At 33.1% G+C, this 15,619-nt stretch overlaps 1 protein-coding gene across 1 annotated transcript; it reads right to left on the minus strand.

The window, feature by feature from the left end:
* Positions 1–736: 736 nt before the first annotated feature.
* On the minus strand, positions 737–1,838 carry LOC148871390 (RING-H2 finger protein ATL70-like). Its single transcript, XM_088972458.1, has one exon. The coding sequence runs from the start codon at positions 1,545–1,547 to the stop codon at positions 1,038–1,040; it is 510 nt and encodes a 169-aa protein (XP_088828584.1). The 5' UTR covers positions 1,548–1,838; the 3' UTR covers positions 737–1,037.
* Between the last annotated feature and the right edge of the window lie 13,781 nt (positions 1,839–15,619).

The following is a 15,619-nucleotide window of genomic DNA, read 5'->3' on the forward strand; positions in this document are numbered from 1 at the left end:
ATTCGAAAAATGTCTTTTTTTTTTTTATTTTGTGTAACTTAGAACACCAAAACAGAAATAAAAAAAATGAAAAAACAGAAATTGGTGTAATCAAGTGCATGATATTCAAAACCTGGCCGGACCAGACAGTTAGACTGAACCGGTTCCGTTTTATTCCAGAACTGTTATTTTGCCAAAAACCATTGGTTTGGTCAGCAAACTGCTGACCCGGGTGGTTAAACCGTTCGAACTGTCCAATGATTTTGACGGTTTTTATTTTTTTAATTTTTTAATTTTTTTTGTCAGAACAGATCGTCCGTTTAATTTGAATGATCGGACCGTTCAACCCATGAACCGAACCCTTACCGATTCGTTATCCGATTCAATTTTAAAAACCTTGATCAAGTGTAAGCAAATCATCAATTTTACCACAAAGCAAGACCTCAACGCTCCAAGTCTTATTTCTTTAAGATGCCCTAACTTATTGTTTTCCTGGTATATTGAGGGCTTGCTCCTTCAGACAAGTGGCATTTATTTTTCTTAAGTGGGTTATTGTTTAAAAATAAATTTAATCTTGATTTAATCTTGAATAACAGATCTATATATCAAAAATGTCAAATTAAAAAAAAAAAAACTAAATTTACAATGTCAAACAAAATTTATCAGAATACTGGCCTCGTAACAGGTGGTCATTTTCTAGTTACCTAACTATCAAAAGAAGGGGGAAATGGATGCTTCTGAAAATCTGGAGATGATAAAGAAGTATGAAAATCGATCTAATAACAAAACATACTGCCTTCAGATAAGAGATTCTCCATTACAATCTCTGGATTGCATGTAAATGTCAACGCCTCCAGCTGGAACAACATTTCATGACTTCCCCAGTTGATTGCATATTCCAATTATTATGTCCACAAACTTTGTACTGGACCTACTGCTCGTTTGATAATTGAGATTTCGATGTGGAATCCAACCTGTTAAGCATAAGGCTTCCAGTGGTGTCAGAAAACAAAGGAGGTGTCAATACGGATCGTCCCATGAATTGGTTTTGCGCTATCTTATTCCCGCCTGCTTGCCAACGGGACAACTTCGGCCAACGGAGTTGAGAGCGGAGTAGGGATCGGCGATGTTCGACAGACGGGACATGTAGGACGCAGGCGTATCCATGGGTCGACGCAGTTGAGATGAAAGAGGTGGCCGCAACCGGGTAGCAGCCGAAGCACGTCGGTGTTCTTGTAGTCGGCCAAGCAGATGGAACAGCAGGAGGCAGTAGAATCGTTGCTGCGAAGCTTGGCTTGGGAGTAGAGGAGCTTGGGGTAGCTCAGGAGGGTGGCCGCGTCGACCCCTTCTTCGATGGTGACGGTGTGTTGGCCGGAGCGTTGGGCCGAGCGTCGCTGAGGTTGGTCGGAGGAGGGCATCTGATCATTGTGGGTGCAGAAGTAGGAGGCAAGGGTGATGGTGGTGATGGCTAGGAGGATACCAACAGAAATCCCGATGCCATAGCCGAACGCACCGATGTTTTTGGCGCCTAGGAGGCCATTGTTAGGGGAAGGGTCTGTGCTGTTCATCTCTTAATTGGTGGAATTCAAATTAATAAGGACGGGTGCAGAAGTTCTCAATGGTGAGAGTGGGATCGGAATAAAGGATTTTGCTCTGCCATGGCCAAGTCGAGGGTGATGTTTGGGTGGTCAAAGTTTTGTTATGTCGATTTTGAGAAAGAGAGTGGGAGACGGAGTGAGAGAGAGGCGGTGGAAGGGGAGAGAGAAAGACAGACTGATGAGAGTTGGCTTTGTTTGGGTGTCTGAATTCTGAAAGGTTTAGTTCAAACTTCCCTTGTTTTTATCAGAAGGCTTTGAAGTCAACATCTTTCTTTCTCTACGTCTCTTTCTCTCCGAGAGAGTTGGTGTTGTTTTCGTGTCTCAAAGTTTTTGTGCCAAATTTTCTTTATTTTTATTTTTTTATTGAAGAGGCTTTCCTAGTCAACATCTCTCTCTATGGACCACCATGATAACGTACTAAACGAATATAGGGCGATCACCTTCATGGACGACTTCTCTCTGAGTGGGTTGATCAGTCTCTTGTTGTTGAAGAGGTAACCGCACCAAGGGCTAACGATGTGCTCTCTAGTTCCATGTGATTATTATTATTTTTTTTTTTTTGCAGTGTTTGTACTGGGTTAGTGCATCGTGACATTTTGTTGTTGTATTTTTTATTGCTTTTTATACTTTGTAGGCCTTGGGAGCAAGGTTCAAAGAATCCGAAATGCCAATGTATATCGAACAATCAATTTTAAGAAACAATTTGAGATACGTCTTGGATACAACGAAGAAAAATTAAGATACGTATAAATATACTTGAAAACACAATAAATACTTTAATAAATTATAAAAATACACTAATAACACTAAATATAAGACCTCCATGAGGTGTATATACATTAAGTTAATATATTTTACTAGTTTTATGAAGAAATATATTATAGTTAATTATAATTTCATTAAAAATCTTATGCTTAACTATAATTTATACATTATAATTCTTAAGTTTTAATGTTTTATGGGATGGGAAAAACCCAACTCTCCTATCCAACCATAAAACATGCATTGGCACAGCTTCTAAGTGAAAATATAATCAATAATTATTTATTCTTTATTTCCAAAAATTTTAGAAAATAAATAAAAAATTATATAATATATTCAAAAAATAGTTATTAAAGAAGAAATCTCAATTGATTTGTGGATATGATAGATAATCTAATATATTCAATCATTGTGATCAAACGAAAAAATATATAATTAATTAATTATTTATTTTCTAATTCTAAAAATATAAAAATAAAAAATAATTATTACATAAGAAATTTCAATTGGTCTGTGGATATGATAGATCATCCATAGAATTATAATATATTCAATTGTTGTGATCAAATGATAAAATATAATTAATTATTACTTATTTTTTAATTTTTAAAAATATAAAAAATAAAAAAAATACTAAAGAAGAAATTTGAATTGCTCTATGGATATGATAGATGAATCCATAGATCTAAAAACATATTTAGTCTTTATAGGCAGAGAAAATTTATATTTTCAATTTTTTTATTAATTTGTATTTTCCCCAAATATCTTCATGAAATTTCCATAAATTTATTAATAATACAAAAACAATTATGATTTTGAATGTAAGAAATGTAGATCAACATAAATGTAAACACTCAAGAAAAAAAGAAATCACAAGATATTATAAAAATTTGAAAAAACTTACCCATTTTTGCCATATTTTTTCAAAATTTGAAAAAATTTCAAAAAAAAAAAACAATTCACACTTGTTTCTTACAAATTTTTGTAGACCTAACACTCTAGGAATGAGGTTTGGAGTTTTAGAGTCACTTGGGGGTGAAAGAAGGCTTATTTCAGGGAAAAGAACCTTGCTTTCCCCATTTATTTTTTTTTCAATTTTTGGTTGTACATTTTTCATCAATATGCTATCGATACGCCCCGATACGCCTCCGATATGGTCCGATATGGGTCCAATACACATGAAAAAAAGGATGATACATCTAATTTTCATGCATATCCTGTATCTATTTTTCAAAATTAGATACGATACGGGGTATATGCCCCGTATCTAGCGTATCATATCAAAAATTTTAAACCTTGCTTGGGAGTTTGAGGCCATTGTTTGAAAAGTAATGAAAGTTTTTGTTTTGAACCAAGCTCTTGTGGCTATAAATCTTGCATGCCTAGTTGTTTTCTTGGTTTCTTTATTGTTGTGATCGAATGATAACCGAGGTTTCTTGTTTGAGACTATTACAACTGCACGTGGTCAAAGACTGAGTAGGCCTGACCAAGCAAACTTGCTGAAGTGGCCCATCTAGGGCTTTTGCAAGTTAATCAAGGTTGATGGCCAAGATGGGCTGATTCTTTAATGCCACTGTGTTGGTTTGCGAAGTTGATTTGTAGGAGGTCCTTGCTCTTCGAGAAATTCAATTCCTTAGTTGAACCTTTTAATTAGCCCTTCTAGGTGAGTTAGGTTTATACTAACTTTCATTAAGACTTAGAGGAAGATATTTGGAATGAAAATGCTTCTTACTTCATTCTTTCAAGATGCCATCTCTGATGCTTGTCGTTGGCTGGTTGTTGGGCTTGGATGCTCATCTCTTAGTTTTGTCTTTCTTGTGTCATTTATAGGAGATGTGATAACTGAAGTGTCTTTCTTAAATAATCAGTGACCCCACCAATTGAGGCACCATCAGTTACATTGGGCATCCAATTTGAAGAACTTACACTGCATCAGGCTTAGGCTTCTGGGCTGAGCCCATTTTAATTTTAACAAAATCCCAACCAAACCTTCAGTTTGGAGCTCAAAAGATTTGCATATTCCTTATCCACCTACTATTCTAGGAAAAAAAATCGGTCCTAAAAACCCTATACTTTAATTAGGCCAACCTTTATAGTTATAAATAATGGATAGGTATTATCAAGAGCAAAACTACAATATTTATAGCATGGTTTTTGAACTGCAGTTGATTCAGACAGTCGGACCATTTTACTCCAAATCCTGTCCTTGGTTAAAATTTGTTGAATTGATCAACAATTCATTGACTCGGGCAGTCGAACTATCGACCTGTCAACCTATTCAATGATTTTTTTGCTATTTTTTATTTTTTATTAATTTTTTATTTTTAATTGTCAGAACAGTCCGTTCATTTGAACCAGACAATCAAACCATCGACCCAAAAGTCAGTGGCCAGAACAATTCTGTTTCTAGGTCATATTTTAAAACCATGATTTATAGGGTTATGAGAGATATGGATTGTGGGATTAAATATGATGTTATAAGTCTCAAAATCATAGTTTCCTAATAGATATCCTTTAACAATTAATTAACCAAGTCAAATTTGTTTCCTGACTGAAATCAGTAAGAAACTCAACACAAAGACTTTCAGGATATTAAATTGCTATGGTTCTGATTCTTCTAATAGATACTACAAATCAAACCCAATTTAATCTCCTAAACCAAATAAAAATTGCAACTTAAATATAGAAGGCTTTATATATAAATACCATTAGAAAACCTATTTGTTTATGTTTTAAGAAAAAGGGAAGAATCACGGAATTATTGAATCAACATCGGTGCAATATTATCCTACTTATTTCTTGATCATCTATCTAAATCAAAGTAATCAGTATTATAATATATAATGCTGCTCCCTCATCATCTTTTGTCAATGAGAAGGGCTTGTGGGTGTCTATTAATTTTCTGATAGCTACCCCCCACCTGATTGATTTATCTTATTGGGTTAGGCTGAAGGTTGATGACTTGATACAACTCTTGATTAGGATAGTCTGCTTGCCTTGTTATCACTAAGTCTTCTTAAATTAATTTATTTTGTTAGCATTCATTAATTAATTATAAATGCAGTTCATTCTGAGTAGATTATAAAGGTTGCTCGTTACCAAACAAGCTATCAAACAGATGATTTATTTGGAAATTTGATTAGGGCTAAAAACACAGTTGAGTTAGACAATAAGTCAGTAATCTGGCCAGTTGAATCATTTGATCAGTTAAAGGGTTTTATTTTTTTGCACTTCCAGGTCACAGATTAGATATTGATTCTCTTTTTTCTATTTTTTCTATTTTTTTATTTTTTTCATCGTTAATAAAAATAAAAATAACTTTTATATATTACAATTAATTTTATTTAATATAATGAATCTACAATATTGTAAATATATTTAATTTTTGTACTATTTTTAAGTTCAACTATCATGCATTCACTAATATTGACTGAATGTTAAATCTATATCTCAATCAGTCACATTAAAATTTGTTTACTTTTCATCGGTTTACATTTTACAAAGTGTACTTTCATGTATAACAAGGTGTACCACCAGGGTTGGGGGATTCAGGAACGGGATGGACTATCCCCCATTGTGTAGTCACATGAAGCAAAATAAAATATAAAAATTATAGTTACCAACAGATTTAACCAATCACATCCTTTCATGCACAGTGCAGTAGTTGCACCATAGATCCATTTAATTATGATATCAGCAATTGACCTATTTGACTTGGACAGTTGAACCGTTGATCTACTACCTAGACAAAGAAATTGTTCCATTTCAAGGTCGGATTTAGAAATACTGGCTTGACAAGAGTTTGGGTCTAAGTTAGGGTTTATATTCAGGCTTGGACCTTAACTTAACCAATCCATCTAATTTGACGCCCTACTTATAACACACACACACACATACAGATTTAAGAGTGATCTTATTGAGAGAGAGTAAATATGAACTTTATGAGAGAAAATAAATACCCATGACAGTTTTTATATTGACTTGTTATATTTTTAATAATTTAATTTAAAATAATTAATCACATGTGTGAGAAATGAGAGGAAGAGGAGATCTAGTGTGAGGTCAGAGATAAGATGACACTTAGCCTCCCTTCTTTCCTCTTTCTAATATAGATATGGAAAGTCAATGTTTGTAACATTACTGCTATCCTTATAAATCCCTTATTTCCTATTAAACATCTTTGAAACTCTTTCGACCCTCTTCAATAAAACATGGGTATAAGTTAGATAGGTTGGGTAGGGTTAAATGCAAACCCTATAAATGCAAGTCGAGCAGGCTAGGCCAAACTTATGATCAACCCAAGCCCAACCCTAAGACTTGGGTCAAATTCCCAAGCCCAAACCAAGCCCAAGATCAAGTCCGGCCTGCTCAATCCAAGCCCAACCCATTGTAATTTAATACACTCAGGTTGGGCTCAGCCCCAGGACAGGCTTGGGTTGGTCAATGAACCTACTCTAAAATTACACATATATGTATGCATTTATGCATATATGTATGTATATATGTATTTATGCAAATATGTATTTATATATGTAATACAGATCTATATATGTATGTATGAATATTTATAGTCAGGCCAAGCTCTGTTTGGGACAAGGTCAGGCGGGTCTCAAGCCATGTTCAGGCTACCTAAGGGCTAAGTCTAGGCCCATCCTGAAAAATAAGAAGCCCCAAGTCTTGTGCTCGAGCCAAGCCCGACCTTTGCAAAATTTCAAGCTAGGTCTATCCATGCTCAAGTTGGGTCTACACAAGTTTCACCCTTAGCCAACCCTTAGCGATGCAACTCAGGTTGGCCTAAGTTAACATTTTACATTGATTTGCGCTTCGGCATCAGTCTAGGACCATAGAAATTTTAACAAAAATTCAACCTAAGCCCATTCAACCTACACCACTACCAACCCTAGACAAACCTTGAACATAAATCCTTGCCTAGAACCAAACTGAGGTCAAAACCTAAATTTGCCAATCCAAAGCTTATCAAATTTTTATTCAACCCCATGCATTTGCATGAGTTTTCTTGCTAGCTTATATCTATACTAGCAAGTAAACCCATCCAATGCATGGGGTTAAGTAGAAATTTGGTTAGTTTTGGATTTAAGGTAGGGGTGATCATTTTCATCCCGAATTGGTTCAGGGCTTGCATTAAGCCCACAAATTTCAAGGACAAGCCCGAGCTAAAAATTTAAGGTCTGGTCTGACTCACTCTTATTTGTATATATGTTATTTATACATATGCATATATGTTATTTTTTTTCAAAAGATGAATAGATGTTATTTTATGTTAGATTTTACAGGTATTATAATATGACACCTATAATACATATTTATAATATTTTATATTATATATGTACAAAATAATTTTTTTGGCAATGTATAAACTAAATTTTGTACACATATTATATGACATATAATATAAAATATTATATATTTAATATTTTACACATAAATTCTATAATCTCAGAAGCAAACTCGATCGGGCCTTAGCCCAACCTATAGCCCCGATCATATAGGTGCAAAGCTTGGCCCAACCCAGCCCATGATCACTCCTAATTTAGGGCTACAAGTTGAGCTGCCAAAGTTGAAGATTCCAACTACATCAGCCTTGGGTTGGAGTTCAAGCTGATGAAAGTTTATCAAACTCCCAACCCAACCTTACCCTAGTTGCACCCATATTTGAGTTTTGTTTTTTGATATTGCTTTGGGTTCTAGCTAGCTGGGATTGGTCTTGGTTTGGCCTTAACCCAACCTAATCCACCAATTGTGTACCCTTACTTTATAGAGAACCAAAAGGTGCTAAGAGAGTCAAAGAGAGATTTAAGAGGAAATTCAGGATTTAATGGGGGAGGGAAGATACAAACATTGACAATTGGGAGAGAGAAAAAGAGAGAGTAATAATGGATTTTATCAAAACCAATTAAGAACTAAGAGGGTTTTTATTTGAGTAATGATAGATTTTATTAGGGACATTTAGGCTCTTCTTGGGAAGAGTAAAAATACAAATATGTAGAGTGCATTTTGGTCCATGCAAATACAAAGTTGATTTAGTTTTGCACTGATAAATTTACTTTCTTGCCAGATATTTTTTGTTGTACTAGGTGCAAACACAAATCCTGGATTTGAATCTACCTTTTTTGCATTGACCAACTGTCAGTGCAAAGTCTACATCCACTTTTTGGGTACAAACTTTGCTATCATTTTAGATGCAAACATGTCTTGAAACTTGTGAAATCTTTCACTTTCAATACATAAATTCATTCTTACTAAATACCAGCAAAACTGAACCAAAGTGCATATATGCACTAAACTGGCATTTGCACCCTTCCCAAACAAAGCCTTAAAACCTAGGAGGGTTTTAACTTTGACTTCTTATATATTTTTATTATTTAATTTAAAATAACTAACTACATGTGTGAACAACGCATAGGCTTAAAAAAAGTTAGGTTTTGGTTGGCAAATTTATGTTTTTGGTGCTAATTTAGATTTAGACTAAGCTCCATATTTAGGGTTGGTCATGGATTGGCTCTTGACCTAACTAAATATTGACAGCTGTGAGAGAGAGAGAGAGAAATTTAAGAATTATCCCATTGAAAAGAGAAATGATGGATGCTATTAGTGACAATTAAGACTCAAGAGGATTTTATTTTGACTTTTTTTATATTTCTATATTTAATTTAAAAATAAATAACCACATATGTAGGAAATGAGAGGAGAATGAGGTCCCTTGGAGGAAAAAGGGTAGGTGAGGGGTTCTCTCAGCCACAAATAATTAATAATTGGAACATCTCCTCTCCTCCATTAAAGCTGAAATGATGGATGCTATTAGTGACAATTAAGACTCAAGAGGATTTTATTTTGACTTTTTTTATATTTCTATATTTAATTTAAAAATAAATAACCACATATGTAGGAAATGAGAGGAGAATGAGGTCCCTTGGAGGAAAAAGGGTAGGTGAGGGGTTCTCTCAGCCACAAATAATTAATAGTTGGAACATCTCCTCTCCTCCATTAAAGCTCTTCTTTTCTCCTAAATCTCTATTGACTGCTTTTTCACTCTCTTAATAAAGCAGGGATATAAATTGGATGGGTTTGAGCCAATCCAACCCTAAATATGGACCCCAACCCAAATCCAAACTGATTTTAAAGCTTAAAACCCAAACTTGTCAGTCCAAACCTAACCAATTTAGGTTTTCTTGCTAGTGAGCTGGCGTTCTTGCCAATTTAGACTATATTTTTGAAGTGATCTATATTATTTGGGAAGTAATTGGGCAAACCATTTGTTGGTTATAATATAAGCCAATACATGGGAATATTTTCATCTACTTATTTGATCTATATTAGGGCTGTCAACAAATGGGGTCTGGTTTGGGATAGGACGTACCAGTCCTGAACAGATTATTAATCAGGATGATTAGGTCTGATGCAACTATACTGACATTTTATATTAATAACCATGGTTTTCAAAATTGGACCAGACCAGATGGTCGGATCGGAAAAACTGGGAACTGGTCAAGTGACCGGTTCTGTTTTCCTTAAAACCGTTGATTTTGGCCAGCAAACTGTTGAACCGGGTGATTATCATTCGAATCGTTCGAATGGTTTTGACCGTTTTTTATTTATTTTTTGTTAGAACGGACCGAGCATTCAGTTCGAACGGTCGGATCATTCGACCCAATAACTGGATCCCTGACCAGTTCGGTCATTGGGTCGGTTTTAAAAACCATGTTAATAACAACTTAAAAGTTAAAACTTCATTTTTGATAATATGACCTTCATAAAAATCGCAATACAATAGTAAGAAAACAAAATTATCTTATATATTATCTATCAAATTTATCCTTTTGGACATAAAACATAATAAAAATTATAAGAAATTTGAAAAACCGACCCAATTTTTATTCATGAATCATGACAAAATCACATAACCAGAACCCATATAATTCGTTCTGTCAGTTCCATTTGTTCCAAGCCGATCCATTGACAGAACTAACTAATCAACCCCTTTATTAAATTATCTCCTTTATTTGCCATTCTTCTATTTCTCTAGGCTCAGTTTGGAAAGAATATAAATGCAAATATATATAACAAAAATATAAACAAAATAATACAAAATATAAGGTTTTGCACTCATATTTGCATTTGTCTTCCAAACTGAGTCCAAAGATCAATTAATTTTGTATATCCATCCAACTGTCGATCGAGTATAAGTATTGATTACTCTAGAAACTTTTGTCATCTATTACCGTATACGTAACAACTAACAATTAAATCTTTTCGTATATTGTATTATACAATTTGCCCTCAAGGAAAATAGGACAATATTTTACTATTTGCAATGTTTCATCTTCCTTAATTCTGAAACCCAATCTTTTGCTAATAACCTCTTCTAGCAAATTAATAACGATGAATTGATGTATAAAATTTTTAAGAGATAAATATATAAATATATATGAGGGTACAATATTTTTTAAGCCACCCTCCAGGTGAAATAATTGATAATTGATTTGATATTAATTTAGAAATTTGTTTAATGTGTTGATTATAGATTTAAAAAAAAAAAAAACTGTGTCGGCTGGATGCCGGAGGCCTACTATCTTTTCCTGGTGGTGGTTGGAAACTCCTTTGACAATTAGTTTGAGCCCCAAAATCTTGCAATTTGACAAAAGAAACATCTCTTGTTTTGTTTATCTTTTCATTATGAATTGACATCCAATCTACTCTTTAGTCAAGTTGGGTAAGGGATTTTATATGTCCCATTTGGCAGAAAACAAGCACAATTTGACCTTTGATAGTCATCACTTTCGAAAATCAGAGTTGAGATACCAGGCTTTATAAGAAATTTAACGCCTTTCAAGCCTCTGTTTCAAACAGCAGAGCATAGAGGAAATCTTCATGGCTTACCATACTAGAATCTCCCCGACTCATCACACGTTATAAATAATATCCAAACAGCACAGCATGAAGGATGATCCAAATTCAATCCACTATCTAAATATGGATCCACTCCGATCCACTCCAATATAGTAGAAATTTCCATGGTTTTTAAAATTGGACCAGACTGGATGGTTGGACCGGAAAAACCAGGAATCGGTCACTTGATTGGTTTCGTTTTTTCTTAAAATCGTTGATTTTGGTCAGTAAACCGCAGAACCGGCCGGTTAATTGTTCAAACAGTTTTGACCATTTTTTAATTTTTTTAAACTTTTTTATTTTTTATTTTTTTGTTAGAACGAGCCAACCGTTCAGGTTGAACGGTCGGACCGTTCGATCCTGTAACCAGACCCCTGACCAGTTCGATTATAAACCATGGAAATTTCTATATATTCTCTACTAGTAAAATTGATTTGAACTTTGTATTTTTACTAAATTCATAAGTTTTACTTCATACAAGTAAGCTTAAATTCTTTTTATTAATAATAATAAAATTAATTTTAATTTAATTTATTTATATTATTCAATATCCTATTGCAATCCGAATTCAATTCCATTCCGATATAAATATCAAGTTTTAATTTGAACACAAAATAAAAAAATCAAATTTGGATATGCCCATATCCATATTATTCTATTTGAATAGATCTGATCCATTCGTAGTACCAACCTGTACTATACTATGCGTCTACATATCCTACCAATAAAATACGTTCCAACACCCTATCAGCATGATCTAACACTACAGATCTTATACATGACAGGTCCCACTTTATAGTGGGTCACAGTCTCATGGTGAGATGTGTGATCTATGATCATGTTGGTAGGACGTTGAAACATGTTTTGTTGACAGCAGATTGCATCTAGGACCGTAACTGGATCGGGTTTGGCAAAATCTGATCCAACTACTTTGAATTTGAATCCTAATGCACTCAAATTTTTTAATTTAGTGAAATACAAAATATACAAAAAATTTAAAAGATAATTACTTTTCAACATTTATATATAGTAAATTAGTGAAATATAACATACTAAATTTATTATATAAGGAAAATCTATGATAGAGGAAAGACATGGTACTAGAAGAGCTTTAGCCAATCAAAGCACCCACCTAAATTGTGATTAATACCACCTTATTGGTTGTCTCTTTTTTATTTTTATTTTTATTTTTTAATTTCATTTCATTTTTGAAACAACCAATGAGAGGCTCTCCTTCCCCATTAAAAATTACCTAAAATCTCTCTCTCTCTCTCTCTCTCTCTCTCTTCCACACACATACACACGTTCCCAAGAACCTAACTACCTCCCCACTTTCTCCTAAATTATCTCTAGTTCCTATTTATCTCCTAAATTTTCTCTTATTTAGTAGAGAGTTTCTCATAAATTATCTCTAATTTCAATTTATCTTCCAAGTTATATCTAATACCAATTTATCTCCAAAATTATCTCTAATCTATTAAATAGTTTCTCTCCTAAATTGTCTCTAATTCCTAATTATCCTCTCCCCCACTTTTTCTCTATATCTATCTAAAGAAAGTTTGAATTAAAAACTTAAAGAATTATTTAAATATTCTAACAAAATTATACAGTAACTTTAAAACATTTATTAAAAACAAAAAAATAATTCTAATAGATTTAATAATATTCATATTATTAATAATTTTATATTTTTACAAAATTCATCACAAAATTATGTAATAACAACATAAATTATATAATAATAGTATAAATTATAATTTTATGGATTATTAAATTTAATAAATAATTAATATTTTAAAATTTAAATAACTAATTTCACTTATATTAATTAATAATTTGAGAAAATAACTTTTAGAAAAAATTAATATTTATTAATAATAATTTTAAACTCTTAATATATATTTATTATATAATTATATATACTAACATTAATATTTATTGCATTAAAATAATTATTTATTATTTTTATGATAAACACATTTTCAATAATTATATATAAATTTATTTTTGTTTTGTTACTAAAGAGATAATTTTCAATAATTATTAGAGATTGAACTACTGTTATTGAACTTTTTAAATCTAATTTATTGCAATTATTGTACTTATTGTATTTTTATTAGTAATTTATTATATTTTCATTATCAATATATTTTCAATAATTTTGTAATTTTGGTACAAATTTTCAATAATTGTTGGTGATTAAACTATTGTTATTTATTAAAGATTAGAGTATTAATTTAGTTAAAATTAGGAGTATTTGTGGGTTGGTTTGGTTTGGTTGAAAGTTGTTTGGCCAACCAAACTGATCTGGTCAAGGTGGGGAATTGGTCACTCGAAACTGACCGACCATTTGTGAAGACAACCACTCGTGTTGTATTGATTTGGGCCGATTTTTTGTTTGGTCAGTCGGTTCAAACGATTTGAACTAAAAAAATTAAATTTAACTCAACCAAAGCGAAATTGATCCAACCTGGTTAGGTTGGGAAATTATTATTGGACCAAAGCTGACTAGAAATAGAAAATCGACCAACTCTGGTCAAGTTGATAAGGTTGGTCAGTTTCATTAGTTGGATGAACAACCTTTGCTTAAACTAATTATTATTGTTTTTGTATTTTTAAAAAATTTATTTATAGTAGTATATAAAATATAAAAAATTATTAATTATTTAAAAAGTTAAAAATATAAAACATACTTTTATGTGTTTCTATTGTTTTTCTTTCATTTAACAAATCCCATGCATCTCACGAGCCCCCTAGTATTATAATATAATGGGAATATTCCCGATTAGTACCCTATACTTTGGGCCTAGTGCCACTTTGGTCCCCAAACTTTGAAATGTGACAATTTAGTACCCGGACTTTCAAAATGTGCCAATCTAGTGCATGTTGCTAACCAGCCTTTAAATGTCATGTGAAAGGCCACAGACTTTTTTTTTTTTTTACATTTTGATTTTTTTTTCTCCTAAGAAAAACTAAAATACTTAACTTTCCTTTGGGGACTAATTGAAAAACTAAAAAAAATCTAACAAAGAAATGAAAAAAAAAAATAGTTACCAAGATACAAAATGACAACAAATTGAAAAAAAAAAGGAACTTTATTCCATTTAAAATATAAAAAATTACATTGTTGAAAAATAACAAATGATTTAAATAAAATTGAAAAAATCATCCCATCTCCTTGACTTTAATCATTTGCTTCATCAGGTGTAGTAGTGTCATGCCCTCCTTTGCCTTGTAATTTATCCTCAACATTCAACAAATTTTTAAAGTAGATGTCTTTTTTCTCATTTCTCATGAAAGAGCAAATGTTTGCCTAAGTGGCTAGTACCACCCTTGGTACTAAAGCTAAAGTCAATCCTGTATTTTTGGTAAACGACTCTTTTTCTTATTCCCTCAACCCCCTTTATTTTAAATATTTTGCAAATCAGGCTAGTGAACTTAATGTTGGGGAATTGGTTTCTAAAAGAGGAGCCAACCATTTTTTTAATTCTAAAAGATGAAAATTAATTTAATTGCACTTACTCGGATGACCAGATTACCAGTTCAAAATCTCAACTTGATTTCAACAGTTGAAGCCTCAAAACCTCCTAAATCGCTAAGAGAATATGAGAATTTAGAAGATAATTACTAAATTGGTGTAATGAGAATGGTGGATGATATGGCTATTTATAAGAATTTAAAATAATTTAATTGCCCAAAATACCCTAGAAACTAGTCATTTTTTAGTTGTTGGGATGGGTAGTTTCGTTACTATAAAGCCATTTATCACTTTACCCAAACGCCTCCAAAATCCCAAACTAGATGTTATATAGGATGTAGTTGCTAGAGGTGCATTATTGTCTTTTTCTTTGCCCCCAAAGCCAAAATACATAAATACCCCCTTATAGGCTTATAGTGGTTGATTGAGGGGGTATTTCTGTAAAAAAACCCTAAAAAGTTGAAACTAGCCGTTTGGAGGGGGGTCCCCAAGGGCCCCAATGCCTAATTTCTCGAGCAGGCTACACTCGACCCATTGCGGGTCCACAGGCCATGCCATGTTGCGTGTCGTGCCATGTGTTGGGCCATGACAGCACGACACAATCGTGTTGTATCATCCGGCCCACGGACATGAAACCCCCGACCTAGCATAGCCCGCACGATCGTGGGACACGTGCCTATGTGCCAAGCCGTGGGCAACACGACCCGATTTACGCCTCTAGGGAATGGTAATGATCCAGCTCCTACAAAAACCAAATGACTCCCCTCAAATCCCCAACTAACGAATGTGACAAGTGTTGAAACCCTAACGGGTTTAGTGTTGTTCACCATTGCTTTGGTTCAATCTTAATTCATGAGGAAGAAGATGATGAGCATTGTTTTGGATCAACCTTAAT

Source organism: Nelumbo lutea, chromosome 2 (assembly GCF_056320005.1).
Source record: "Nelumbo lutea isolate HS-2025 chromosome 2, American lotus-T2T, whole genome shotgun sequence".
In the NCBI taxonomy this organism is placed as follows: domain Eukaryota; kingdom Viridiplantae; phylum Streptophyta; class Magnoliopsida; order Proteales; family Nelumbonaceae; genus Nelumbo; species Nelumbo lutea.